General features: G+C 48.3%; 1 protein-coding gene across 2 annotated transcripts in view; it reads right to left on the bottom strand.

Moving 5' to 3' along the window:
* The window catches only part of PRKG1 (protein kinase cGMP-dependent 1), a 400,374-nt gene that overhangs the window by 370,459 nt on the left and 15,986 nt on the right, over positions 1-13,929 (bottom strand). The window contains exon 1 of one of the 2 annotated variants that reach the window (XM_052677566.1): positions 4,191-4,607. The exons of the other annotated variant lie outside the window; for it this stretch is intronic. Coding sequence (XP_052533526.1) covers positions 4,191-4,501 — 311 coding nt within the window. The 5' untranslated portion in view covers positions 4,502-4,607. Of the gene's footprint in view, positions 1-4,190; positions 4,608-13,929 lie in introns of those variants that run through there. 2 annotated transcript variants of the gene reach the window in all.

Raw genomic sequence — 13,929 nt, forward strand, 5'->3', positions numbered from 1 at the left:
ACAGAAAAGACTGAGGCATGAGTCACATGTGTGATCCAGTGCATAGGAAAGCCCCATCCTCCAGCAGTGGCACCTCGCTGCTGCCAAACCTGGCCTGTCAAAACAGGGGAAAGCAGCATTTGACTGACTCGCATTCTGCACTGTCTTTGACATGCCACATGTAAAACTGCTGTCAGGAAGCATATAATCCTCTGCAGTGGAAACTCATCCCTGCAAAGCGTGAGGCCCTGCTCTCCAAGCTGCTCTGGGAAAAGGAGGCGAGCAGACTGGATGGCAGGGGAACCAGAAGAACACACTGCTCACGAGGCAGCTCTGCAGGGCTGCCCCAGCCCATCTCACAAGTAGGACCAGGCTGCTGGGTGGGCAGCAGGTCCCATGGACCTAGAGCCAGCAGCATGCTGACTGATGTCAGTTTAAGCATAAAGCAGCAGACCCAGGCATACAGATTCCTCCTCAGAACAATATTAAACCGCTTTCAGATTGAATCAGCATTCTATCATGTAGCATGTAAAAGCAATTCCAGCAGTTCATTACTTAATCTTAAATGAATTTCAATTGGTCGCTGGACACATCACATGGAATTCCAGTTTCAAACAGAAGAAAAATGAAAGGTTGCATCACCCTTGCCTGTTTACATCTATGGCTGCTGACAGCCTTTGCTATCTTCTGCAGCACAACAGCAAAACCTGCATGCAACACGTCTATAGAGGCCACCAGTCCTCTCCTCATTTCACTGCTCCTGCCCTACATTTCAGGAAGCAATCACTGCAGCGGTCGTTTCCCTTCCTGATCGCAGGCCCCTCATCAATCTCTGCTTTGAGTGGTCAAACGATACTGCAACCATAGTCTGGATTATTTTAGAAATAGGAAAGTGTGGGCTTTACAAAAAGGGGCTGCTGGTTTCTCTAGAAGTAGCTGCTGAGTTATCGGATGGCTCCTAGGTACCACGGCATAGATATCATTTATAAATATCAGCAGATCATTTTATGTTCTGAATATGAAGTGCCTTTCAAATATTTCTGGCTTTTTATTACTATTATGACTGCTTACAAATACGCCCCTGGCCCACATTTGCCTTCAAAGAACCAATTCAGTTGTTAAATCTCTTGTACATATGTTGTACTTTCCCTAAGGCTATGCAATGAAATGTCGTTTTTGGATTTTTAAACCCAGAATTCTTTAATACCACTCACAGACTGCTCCTCCCCTCACAAACGAATCTCTCGTATTTGGAAGATTTCCCAACTTTACATTTGAAGCATTCCTAAGTCTGTTAACTCATAAAACCAAGACTTTTTCCATCTTACTCAACAGTCCCTATAAATGATGTAGCACGTTGCCTCAGCTCAGGGAAAGCAGTGACAGAGCACACACCACCTCTGACAAGAGGAGATGGAGCCCTACACATCCTTCATGCTCATTAGCTCTCTGCTTTGGTTTCTATTCTGCTCATACAGTTTTTTTTTCTCCTGAAAAACAAAATATGCTGATTACACAGCCTTCAAAAAATATAATAAAAAGAAAAAAGGATACAGCTGTGACCAATGACAAAATGAAACTTCCTTTTAGAGTAAAAGTCCTGGCTATTTTCTCATTTTAAGTACAAAACAGGAAAGCAGAGAAACAAATGTTACATCTCACTGAACAGCCTGGCTATTCCTCTCTCAGAACCTAATTCAGGTTATTCTCTGGCCCACAGCTTTGTAAAATCTTAATTGAAATAACTGTTGGTACAAACTTTGTCTCAAGGTATCACTTCAGTGCTGGCAGGCTGTTAGCAGGCAGAATATATCCCGTGAGGGGTCAGAGGTGTGGAAAAACAAACAGAGCAGCAATCTGAGGAGATGGAGGGGAGATAAAGATTTGTCACTGCATTTTTCAAGCAGGGAAAACCACCCAGACTTCTCCACAGTCTTTTCCCACTTACTGCAGCCACTTCTGGCAACCTCTGGGGTGGAGGAAAAAAAAGAAAAGCTATTTTGGACAACTTAGTTACCTGCATACAAAGACTGATAAACGTGCCACTTCTGATGCTTGGATTAGATGATCTCAGAGCTCTTTTCCAACCTTAACAATTCTATGAAATGTCCAATATGCCTCACTGGTCTCATAACTCACAGGAAATCAGCAGAATGTGTCCTGTATATTTTAGTCATGAACTCTTCATGTGAACTCGTATTTTACATTAGCTAGATAAAAAACTAATCAGAGCCAAAATAAGCCCAACTCTGCAATGGTGACTAAAAATGAATGCTTCCTCTGTCTCCTCGGCATTCCACCTTGTACAATGCTGGAAAATGGGCAGATATCAGAGGCTGGATCCCATCACCTCAGGAGCTGTTAGAATTCAGCATCCACTGGACGAAAAAGTCAGCCCTACTTTTCACATTTTAGTCCTTTTTTCCTGCTGTTTCCAGATATTCTCTACCTCAACCTTCAGTACCACCACGATTGCATTAAACAATGCATCCTAAAGATTGCTAGGCACAATCTATCCAAGAGGAAGACTTGCTTTTAAATGCTGTGCAAGCCACGTTCGTAGAGGTGTGAGAAAAAACATCACTTAGGTATTAATGATCCCAATAAATTAAACCAGGTGCAATTCCTCAGTCTCCCAGGTGCAGACACCACTAACAGCAGCTTGTCTGGATTTTAATGATAAGCACTCCCGGTAAGTGGAACACACAGCTTACTCTTCTCTTTTACATAGGGATATCTTCCTTTCCATTCAGAGGCTTATATTGAAAATGCTCAGCAGTGCCGTACCCCATGGACTCAGTAAGTGACTGAAACAACTGCCTAGCCACAGATCTAGTACTGCCTTGCAGGCCAGGTGTGAGGCACTGAGAGCTCCTGCTCATCAAATCAAGGCTGTCCCAGCAGAACAGTGAATACTTCCTAGAGTAATGCACACCCCTGGGACTATGGGCAAGCCATCTTCCCCACCTCAGTGACAAAATGTGCAGCAGCAACTTAGCTCAGAGCACTGTAAATGGCACTAGGGGACAACAAGTTTAACACTGACCATGGGAGTTCAATACTAAGCACTGCTTCGGGCAGGCAGTGAAGGTACGAGAAGGCATTTACAGAGACGTTAACTGACATTCAAGCTGGAAAATGTTAATTCAGGCCCTGATGGGCTTCCTACATGTTTTGCTGTACGCAGCAGGGACTCAAGATTTGCTCTGCTTAAAGCTGAAGCTCTAGGAGGCTCATTTAAAATCCAAACCTTTGGTTAAGACTTAAAAGCAGGAGAAGCACACCAGCTGACCCTGAGCTGCAGGGCAGCGGCTGGGGTCGTTCCACACCGGGCCACTCCAGAACAAGGCCTCATCCTGCTGCCACCCACCGCCGTTTCGTGGGGTTACCAAGGGGCAAACACACAGCCTTTGACGGAAAAACGCATATCCGTGTGGGTGCGAGGCTGGTGTGCGTTGTGGCTGAGGCACAGCGTGTCCCTCACAGCAGCCCTATCGTGTACATGTCCCGAAGGCACACAGGTGTGCAGGCGGCACGGAGCAGCACCCCGCCGCCCTCGCCCTGCTTCAGCTGCCCGGAACCGGGGGGGCTCAGCAGGCGGCCCACCCCCCACACAGCTTCCTGGGGAGTCTGGGGGCATTTTGTGGGTCCACCACAGTTCCTCCCCACCGCCGAACTGAGCCGCAGCCGTTCGCCTTAAAAGGGCAAAATATCTGCGGAGAAACGGCAGCGGGAAGGGGGAGTCGGGAAGAGGGTCCCGGGGCGGCGGCGGGGCTGAGCCACGGCTGCCCTCCCCTCCATCCATCCAGCCAGCCATCCCTAGCGGGGCGGTTGCCAGGAGACGGCGGGGCACAGCAGGGCGGGCAGGGTGAGGCGGCGGAGTCCCGCCGTGCCGGGGCAGCGAGCAGCCCCGCGGAGGGCGATGGGGAGCGGCCGGACAGCGGCAGCGGCGCGGCTTTGGTATCTTTGATAGGAAGGGGTCCGATGCCGCTCCGCGGCGGGAGGCAGCGCCCGCCAGGTGCCACACGTGGCCGCGTCCCGGAGCCGGGCGCGAATAGAGAGCTGCGGTAACGGTGGAAAAAGCCCGGAGGACGGCAGCCGCCCCGGCACCGCGCGCCGCCCGGCCCCTCCCGCAGCCCCGCCGCTCGCCGAGCCCTCCGCTCGCAACTTTCCCTCCGCCGCGGGCGGGCGGGTGGGCGGGCGCTGCTTACTGCGGGCTCTTGGGGTAGAAGGGGAGCGTGACATGGCTGAGGTCCTGGATGTCGAAGGCGGTGGGCTCGGCCGAGATCGCCTGCCGCTTGGTCCGCTGCTCGCCCTGCAGACTGCGGGCGCTCTGCTGCTGCGCCTGCCGCGTGGCGGGCCGGATCACCGAGCGGTACTTGTCCAGCTCGTTCTGCAGCTTCTGGATCAGCTCGTCCTTCTGGTCCAGCTCCAGCTCCAGCTCGTCGATCAGCGCATCCCGCTGCCGCAGCTCCTCGATCTTCTCCTGCAGCGCGTACTGTAAATCCCGCAACGTGCCCATGCTCCCCGCTCGCCCAGAGCCTCTCCCGGCAACTTTCCACTGGGAGCCACCCGGCGCTCGGCCCGACTTCCCCGCGCCCCCTCCGGCCCGGGGCCCCTCGGCCGGCCCCCCCCCGCGGCCCCGGAGCCGGCTCGGCGCGGGGCGCTCCCGATCCGCCTGCGCCCGGCGAGGCTGCGAGGCGGCGGGAGGCAGCTGGCACGCGCTGACGGGCGGGCGGCGGGGCGGAGGGAGGCGGCGGGCGGGCGGGCAGGGGCGAGCGCGCCGAGGCAGTGCCGCCTGACGGGGCCGGGGGCAGCTCCGGGGGCCGCGGGGGGAGCCCCCGCCGCGGGCCCCCCCTCCCCGGCCTCGGCTGGCGGGGGGAGGCCGCCCGGAGAGCCCGGCCCCGGGGCGGCAGCGGCTGGGCGGGTCCCCGCCTCGCGGCGGGCGCTCACCTCTAAGCCCTCCCCTCCCGCTCCCGCCGCCGTACTTTTCGTTTTTAATAACTGGTGAATCCGGGGCTTTCTGCTCCCGGTGGCACGGCTCCCGCTCAGCCTGGCTTTTTCAGTGGGGATACCGGCCAAGCGGCCGTGCTGGAACGGTGGGACGTGCAAGGCTCAGAGCGCTAAAATAAGTTGAAGCCGGGGCAGCAGGTTCCGTGTAGCCCCGCTGCTTCCACAAGTGCCAGCTTTTGCCTTCCCAAACCCACCAGCCTTTTCTCGGCAGTGAGACACCGCTGCACACCAGGCTCTGCCCGTGCCGTGCCGTTCCGTTTGCAGGGCTGTGACACAAAAACAAGAAATCGAGGAGCCACGTTGGCACCAAATGGCTCCGTTTGTGTCCGTGCACGGGGGGAGCAGCTGGGCACCGTGACAGCACTGTTCCCAGGCCTCAGAGAGGGGCCGTGGGCACACTGTGCTGGGCTTTCTGGTAACGCTGCACCACGGGGAGGAATCAGGTAAAATCCCTGCAGAACAGCTGGACGGAGCCTGGGCCTTGCCTGAGGCAGCATGACTGGGCCACGGTTTCCTTCCCAGGAGGTTGGTGTGAGGAGGAGAGAGTAAGGATGCAGCCGTGGATGGATTCTGCAGTGTATTTTAACTACGTGGCAGCGGGCAATGCCAACCTCCTTGTAGGGCATGAGCAGGCAGCAAGAGAGACCCAGACAGTGTTTATGGAGTTGTTTTGCTCTTTTTGGCATCGCATAGCAGCACTTGGTTGTATCCAAAGTTCCAGCTTTGACCCTGAAGATGGTCTTATAAAATTAAAAAATCAAACAAAAATGGAGAAGGAATGGCAGCTACTCCCTGTCCAGCATTGCTGCTTGAAAGGGCCTGGGCTCTGCTCAGAAACCTGGAGTAGGGATCTGCAGGTTGGCCAACATACTTGGTACTTCCATTTTGCAAGATGCACATGCAAAAATAATGTATAAAAAAGGTTATGCAGAATGCTTCTTCTTGACACTCATGTGCCAGGCACAAAAGCAAAGTTCCCTGGCTGCTTTCATGGGTTGCCGCCATGCTTTAAGTTCAGGCAGTGCTTTTTGTACAGTCCCTCCATTGCAACCTTCCATAACTCACTGGGAACAAAAGTACCAAATATCTTCTGAACATTTCCATTTTAAATATGACTGGTGTTGAAAAGATGCGTGTGTGCTGCCTGCAAACTAGAAGTCAGTGATAAAACAAATGTAATAGCATGGAACCAGTGTGCTTACAGTCTTACTGTTTTCCTCTCCCCAGAAGCGATGTGGCCCCCCGGACGAGGAAGATGCTATACAGCTAGCTGAAGCCCACCAGGTTCCCAGAGAACAACAACCCTAGGGGAAACTCATGTATAATTTCTCAATGACAAGCACTAAAGCCACACTGCTCAGTTCTTACTGGAGGTACACAGCCTGCAACTGAGACAACATTACAGAGATAAGAAAGGATGCTGAGAAAAACATGAGAAATTATGAGAAATAAAACTGGCACGGAATGTAAGTATATGTAAAGGGGATCTTTGTTTACAGGTGGAAGACAAGTTTGCATAAAACCTAGAGGAGAGACTGTATGGCTCAATTTTAGATCTGTGGCTATAACCAGTAAACTTGTAGCTGGTCTTCCCTGGTTACCAGAGACTGAAGCACTCTAAAGATCTTCTTAAGCTGCCAGCTGAGCTCTGCCGCCCAAAAGCAGCAGCAGGTTTCCTGTTTTTGGTAAAGAACACCTCAGGTAGGTGCTACCACCCCCCTCCAAGAAAAATAAATTTTCCTGTCCCAGTGCTCCCAACTTCATGTTCCCATCAAAAAATCACAGGCTCTCCAAGCAGCTGCTTTGTCTTCCTGAGCCTCTGAATGGAAAGAAATGGCTCTGCAGAGAAGAATGGCAGGAATGCACAGACTGGATCAGCTGCAGGAGAACGGGGTGAGGCTGCATGCAGTTTGTTAAGGGAGTAGTCATCATCCTAAAGTGTATTTCTACCCGGCTGTTGCAATGCTGTGCCTTGCCTTGCCCAAGAAGAAAAAAAAAATAGAGCATCTGCAATCTACCTGTCCCAAAACACTACAGCATGGCTCGCTGATTGGAATCACAGGCAGCCCCACGAAGCACAGCCGCACCATTCTTGCCTCTCCCCAGAATGGCTTTGATGTGCTCACAGTAACTCCCTTCTGCACAACTTCTGAGTTTTAATAGCTTTCACTTTCAAGGATCATCTGCCATCAAATGTACCCACTCAGCTGCCATTTTCCAAGCAAAAAAGCTCCCCACTCTGCAAGCACCTCCCAGGCTCACTATGACAGGCTCAAGTAGCATACAGGATGGCTAGCAGGCAAATGCCACCTTGCTACTGTGGCCAGGGCAGTGCATAAGAAGAAGCTAAGGATGCACTGCTGAGCACATACATAAACCTCTTTCTCCTCATAGAAGATTATTTGTCTTTTTTTCTACAAGCCATTCCTTTCTCCCTTTCATAAGGATCCAAGGGAGCAGCTCAGCCTGCAGAAGAAAGTGGAACTACTTGGGTTTTATGATGTTGGCCAGGACTTTGGGCAAGGTGCGAGACCCATGGGAAAGAGATAAATGCATTCCCAGTGGGTAACACCTTTCTGATGTGAAGAAGCAAAAATACAAGACCACCTAGAAGAGAGCAGCATATATATGCAAAACAAATGCATAAAACTCATCTATTGGTCAGCCAAGGTTATATTCTCCCTTACATTTAGCATAGAGTGAGGAGGGGGATGGTGTTCAACAGCAATGGGTACAGCTCCATCTGTGAACAAGCTCCTCCTTTTTACCTTCCCACGTTACCAGGACAGTTGACCATTCTTTTCACTTTCTGCCCCAAACAAGTTGCCTCCAGCACCTTCTTCTGGTCCTGCAGATTTGAAGGGGAGGGCTGGGAAATAGTTCAGCTCTGAAGGATGATAATGAAATTGGGCCTACTGCATCAAAGCAGCCTTGCTAAGACTATGGAGCAGGAACTGGTAATATTTGGAAAGTACTTCAGTCCCACTTCTCTCTGAAAATAAGCCCCGCTTTCTCCTAGCATTGGACATTCCTCATTTCTGGAGCCTTTGAAAGTGAGACCTGGACCCGCTTGTCCCTCCCCACCACAAGGATGGAGAGACCCAGGGCTGGGAATTCTTCCAGCCAGTGCTCTCTCTTAAACCCCATTGAGTCCTAAAGGCTGGAAGTAACACATCAAATGGATTATCTCAAGGTTGTTGGTTTTTTTTTTCTTTAGTATGTAGATTTTTTCCATTATCAGTAAGAAGCACTAAGAAGAAGCTCTTGTAAGGAGAGTGCAACTGCTCCAGACTGCCATAGGAAATCTTCCCAGTATAAGGATCATTTGGAGCAAATAAAGTGCATGAGAAAAATACCCCAAGGTTTAATAATGGTAACAAAAAAAGGCATGCTGCAAAGACAAGAAGGAATAATAATGTGCTGTATGGTAATTGGTAAAACATTTAGCTTTTTATATCACATTAGGGGCATACTTAATAATGCAGAAATGAATGCTGGTGTCACGCAAAGCAAATTGATGGTCCCTGATAACTGTAAAACCACACAGAATTACCCATGCAATACAATAGGGCAGTTTCAGCCCTCCCTCCCTTTTCACACACACACGTGGGTGCCACAATCAGACCTAAAATTCAAGTCTCCTGTTCTTCATGGGCAAAGGATGTACTGGAAAGATAGGGCATAATTCTTCGATCCTCGTTTTTCAGTGTCACAGCCAGGTGGGTTGTAGAGCCAAAACAATAGAGCACCATTTATAGGAGGAACACCAGCTTTATGCCTATGTGACAAAATCAATTATTCCCAATATTCAACACCATACAAAGCCTCTTCCATTGGAACAACAAGTTCCTCTGGCTTCCTTCTCTCAGCTATGTTCCCTGCTCACACCTTCCCAGCCTTTGTGTCTCCAGAAACCACAGACCCAGCATCTGGCATGCTTTGGCTGAAAAGTGTCTCTGTAACACATGATGGCAAAGAAGGCTGGATTTTCAACAGCTTGCCCCATCAGATGCCTGTGGTGGTGGGTCTCCCTCCCCTTCCTTCAGTGCCACTCACAGGTCCCTGTGAGGTAGGAGAGGATACCAGGTAGCACCTCCTTAGATGAAGCCTTTGGAAGTGAGCTTTCTCCAGGAGAAAGCAAACACATTTTCACACACTCTTGAGACTATAGACAGCAAGTGAGGACCTCTGTCTCTCCACTCCCTGAACAGCCCCAGCAGGTTTTTCCCCACCTGCCAAGGCCAGACCTAGGCATATTTCACTACAGGCTCGGTTAAGCTTCAAAATGATTCAGCTTCCTTAAGAAATCTTGTGTTAAGTTCATGTTAAATAGCAACTTGTTCTGAAAACCACCAAAGTAAATACTTGGTGGTGCTTTGCAGTCGTTACAATTAAACACTGTCTATGCCTCTGCTTTTCTCAGCAGTCCCAGTGTACTTACTATGTAGAGCAAAAGCAGCTTTTAGGCAAGGAGAGCCCTGGCAATGTTGTTTTCTTGCTTTCAGCCTTAAGCTACCAGCAAATGATCCAAGGGACCAATTAAACAAAGTGCAGGGAAAAAGATCTTGGATCTTGGATCAGGTCTTGGAGCCCTGATATCCAGGATATCAAGGAGGAGAAGTTCATAGAAAACACTGACAGTTGGCAAAGCAGATTCACTCTGATCCTTATACCTCACATCTGTGAGCCAGAGAAAGCTGTAGCCTTTGCAGGGAGGTAGAAACCGAGCATCGGAGCTGCTGCTGCTTTGAAATGGCCTGTGACCATTCAATCATTGCTATTCCCTAGCCAGAAACCCTCCAGCTGCCCAACGTATGCCCTATGACACCTTTGCATTACACTGCTCTGGAAAGGCATGTATACAGAACGTGGGTCCGACCGTGTTGTTCTGTGTGATCCCAGCAATCAGGTGCTCAGCGGGGCATCTGGGGTCAGACCCCATCCTTCTGAATTCACACCCCTGCTCCTGCTAACCTTTTCAGTGTGGGATCATACCTTCCTCTCTGTGCACAGGCTGCACGGGGCTCTGACTAGCAGTAACAGTCTCCTGGTATGTTTAGGAGCAGTGATTTTTGCATTGGTATTCAGCAGCATGCTGGTAAAAACTAGGGTTGATCAAAAGCAACGTTTGCCTTTTAGTCAGCCTGAGATGTTTGGTATACTTATAAAACGCCACAAAAACTCAGCTAAAGTCACCAGCTTTTAGCATCCTTCCACATCCTCCACCGCTTCATCCCTCCATCATCTTTTTGCTGATTTTTTTCATCACAAGTCAAAATCAAAGCACTCAGAAAGGCATAAGCAGTGACAGACTTGCTTGCCCCCCCTCCCCGGCTATTATTATTTTAGTCCATAGTGGCTCATCCTACCGTACAATTTTGAGGCTGCCTGATGCTGTTTCTTAGCTCCCAGCTGTAACAGTGGCAAAGCCCTGGCAGCCCTGGGCACTGCCTCTCCTCACCCTTCCCAACCCAGCAGCGTTTCTTATCTCCTGTAGCCAGTATTGTGCCAGTCACCTGCCGTAATTGCCTTGGCGCATTGTGCTGATCTATCCAGCCTTCAAAACAATTCATTTATATTCAAAACTGGGTTAGAAATAAACATGGATTGCACTGTGACCAGTATGAAAATAGCCAGTGCGTTATCACTATTTTATGATGGATGCATTGTGAACAACTGCATTGTCTCTTTTTGGAATCAAATTAATTCTTCTGCTTATTATAAAATGTCATTTGAATGTTTCAGGTATTTATAACAATAAGCACACACACACAAAAAAACCCACATTTTAAACCTGTATTTTATGCCACTGGACAGATTGCTGTTCCTTATAGATAAATTAAGTTGCACTTAAAGTTGTCTGCCTTTCTAGAAGTGGATTCATCCCAGAATTTATTTTCGAGTCTTTCTCTGACACCAACACATCCTGAGCAATGAGGCATATTTTACCAAAATACCAGACTGTTATTCACGTCTCTGAAACTGTTTATGTCCACAACTCTTAGCAGTGCTAAACCCTCTCTTGCAGAATACATTTCCAAAAAAGCTTTGTGCTCCAAGTCGATGCTCGTGGCCATTTACGGCTCCAAATAAATGGCAGTATCCCACAGAGGACCCAGCTCATTAGGATACCAAGGAAATTTCTGTGAATCATTCAGGCAGATGTGAGCAGGGGCTCACATTGGGTTTCACAAAGGTTTTTCAGCGCTTCACTGACTTCTACAGCTATTTCTTATTCATGCTTGGGAAAACTTCATCAGGTTAGGCTTTCTAACTGTGTAAAAAAATGTTTTGCTCACAGCATCCTCTCTGTCAGTTTGCTCAAACTGATTGCTCTACTCATCAGAGCATTAGAGGCCACCAACGCTTGATTTCCTACACATTGCCAACATCTTTTGATGACTGTCTTGCTGCGTTGGGTACATCAGGGGATGGGCAGAACTTTTCTCTAGAGTGCAAGTCCTGTTCCAAATCAGATCAGCCCCATGACCACTTCTGTGCATACGATGGGCAAACGAGCTAGGAAAGCCCAGGGACTCCCAGCCCTCTTCTCACTTCATCTCCTTGTTCTGCTTGGTCCTGACCTGCTATGTTGTGCAGAACTAAAACCTGTGTTGAAACATGCTGGGAAGCTTCACCTTTGCAACTCCTCTCCACCATGAAACACACTGGGAAGCTTCACTACTGGAACTCTTCTCAACTACCTCCTAATTTTTGATCCAGGTGGAGAACAGCAATGTTGTTGACTCACAGCAATGTTGTTTGATCCTTCAAATCTGGCAGTAAAAATCTTTTGTAAGCAGTGAGGCTGCAAAGGCAACATGCATTTGGAGGCTGCTTCTCTGTGCCCTAAAAAGCAATTCTAACTTCGGTCACAATCTCTTACAGCCTCCTGTTAAAAGGAATTTCTGCTGAATTTTGATCACCCATTCTTTTACTTGCATGGCTTAATCCAGATAACCTTAATATATGCAATCTGTGCAAAGCTCAGTCTACAAACTCATCTTCAAACCCTCTGACATGCTGTGAGCATTTCTCATGCTGTTAGAATAGAAGGGGTCAATACTGGAACGCAGCATAAAAACTCGCGGTGTGACACAGAAAACACACTCTGCATCTGCTCTGCTACAAGAATGAAAACTCGCAACCAGTTTCAAAAATCTCCTTTGCAGACAAACAAATGTCTTTTCTGTAAAACCTGCTCTTTCTCTTTTTATTTCTTTTGGCATAAAAGCCATGGCTATCAGTACAACAACAGCCTTCAGCCCATGACTTGGGCATGACGTAGCACCACCACATGCCCTCACCCCACTCGGTGGGTACTGGCCCTGCTTTGTTCCCTTACATGGCCTGCAGCTCTGGCAGGCGCAGCATTCTCTACATTCTTCTCTTTTTCCCTTGCTTTTTAATTCTGATTTCTTCTCAGAGCGTAGCACAGGAGGAGTAATGCCGCCCTCTGCTGCCCTGAATGCTCACTTCAAATCATGCTGGCATCGCCAACAAAAAGTCAGCCAAAAGGCAATGCAGAAACGAAAACATGTATGTATTAAAAAATTAAATAAAAAAGGCAGAGGGGGAGGAGCATTGATCACACTCAACTTTCAGTTCCCACTGATACGTTGCTTTCTCAGCAAGAGAGTGTGGTTAATACTGGAAGTTTTTAATGAGTTTGCTGCTGTAACTCTGAAGAAGTGAATGCACGGCATTTTGCGGGGCCTATTTCTACAAAAGAGGCTATCCATGTAGACCACAGTGCAGCCCCTCCCTACGTTCCTTGCAATGATCAAACTCACAGCCTTCTCTCCTCATTATTCACTTTACCTGATGGGCAGAGCCTTAACAATTCCCGAGGTACAGTAACTCTATACCCAGCAGCTCCACAGCTCAGACCTCCCATTTTAGATGGGTTAGATTTACCCACATATGTATTCCCCTTGAAGAGATACATAAGGTGGATTTGTTGAACATTTGAATCGATGATTTGATTTACTAATAGGCCTGATACATGAGCCTTTAGGAGCTCATCGATTCACACTGATTCTGGCTCTCAACTCAAAACCCGATACATGCTCTGATAACGTGTGACGACGCTGGGCACACACATTAACTCAGAATGCATAAACATAAGCATCTCTCTCTTAGGATGAGCAGAATAATTTAATTGCTAAACATGACTGATCTGAAAAAGGATATATTTTTTTTTCAATACATATCATAGTTTAGATCTAGCCTCATTTCTTTAGATATTTAAATTATTCTCAGAACACTAAATCTTTTCATTTTTTGCTTATATTTCCTACAAAACATTCAGAAAACTCAGCTGAACTCCAACAACTCCTGTTAATACCACTACACACATACAGCTACCCCTGAGATTGCTAGTGATCCATCACCTCAAAGAAACCTCCCAGACTCCAAAGTTTAACTTCCTCTGTACACCTGAGCAGGGAAACTCTTATTTAAATTTAATGTAATTTCCAGACAGAACTGGTATTGACGGGATGGCAGAACAGCAAATGCCAAGACAGAAGACTAAATTACAGGGAAAGAATCGATATGGGAGCCCAACTAGAACAATAGATTTAAGTAGCTGCATTTTCCCTTCAAGCTTTTATGTATTTTGCAGGGGACTCTTAGGAGACACAGTAGGTAATGTTTTTAATAGGGAAATCAAACCCAAACAGATTAAGTGGTTCACAGTAATACATTTACCCTCAGGTCAGAACAGCGCAGAACCGAATTCTTTGGTTGGCCAAGTAAGGGCAGCCTAGATTATGGTCAAAAGTCATAGTATGTCCTAGTGAACGTTGGAGGCAAAGGTAATCCATTTACTAGCCCAACTCATGACACTGGAAGGGAGATCCTGAGGCTAAGCCACTAAACAGCTCTGCAATACCTTCATGAAGTAAGCCACAAAGTTCCTATTGTGAGATGAAA

This window comes from Tympanuchus pallidicinctus, unplaced genomic scaffold (genome assembly GCF_026119805.1).
Source record: "Tympanuchus pallidicinctus isolate F22 unplaced genomic scaffold, pur_lepc_1.0 scaffold16, whole genome shotgun sequence".
NCBI classification, from domain to species: Eukaryota; Metazoa; Chordata; class Aves; order Galliformes; family Phasianidae; genus Tympanuchus; species Tympanuchus pallidicinctus.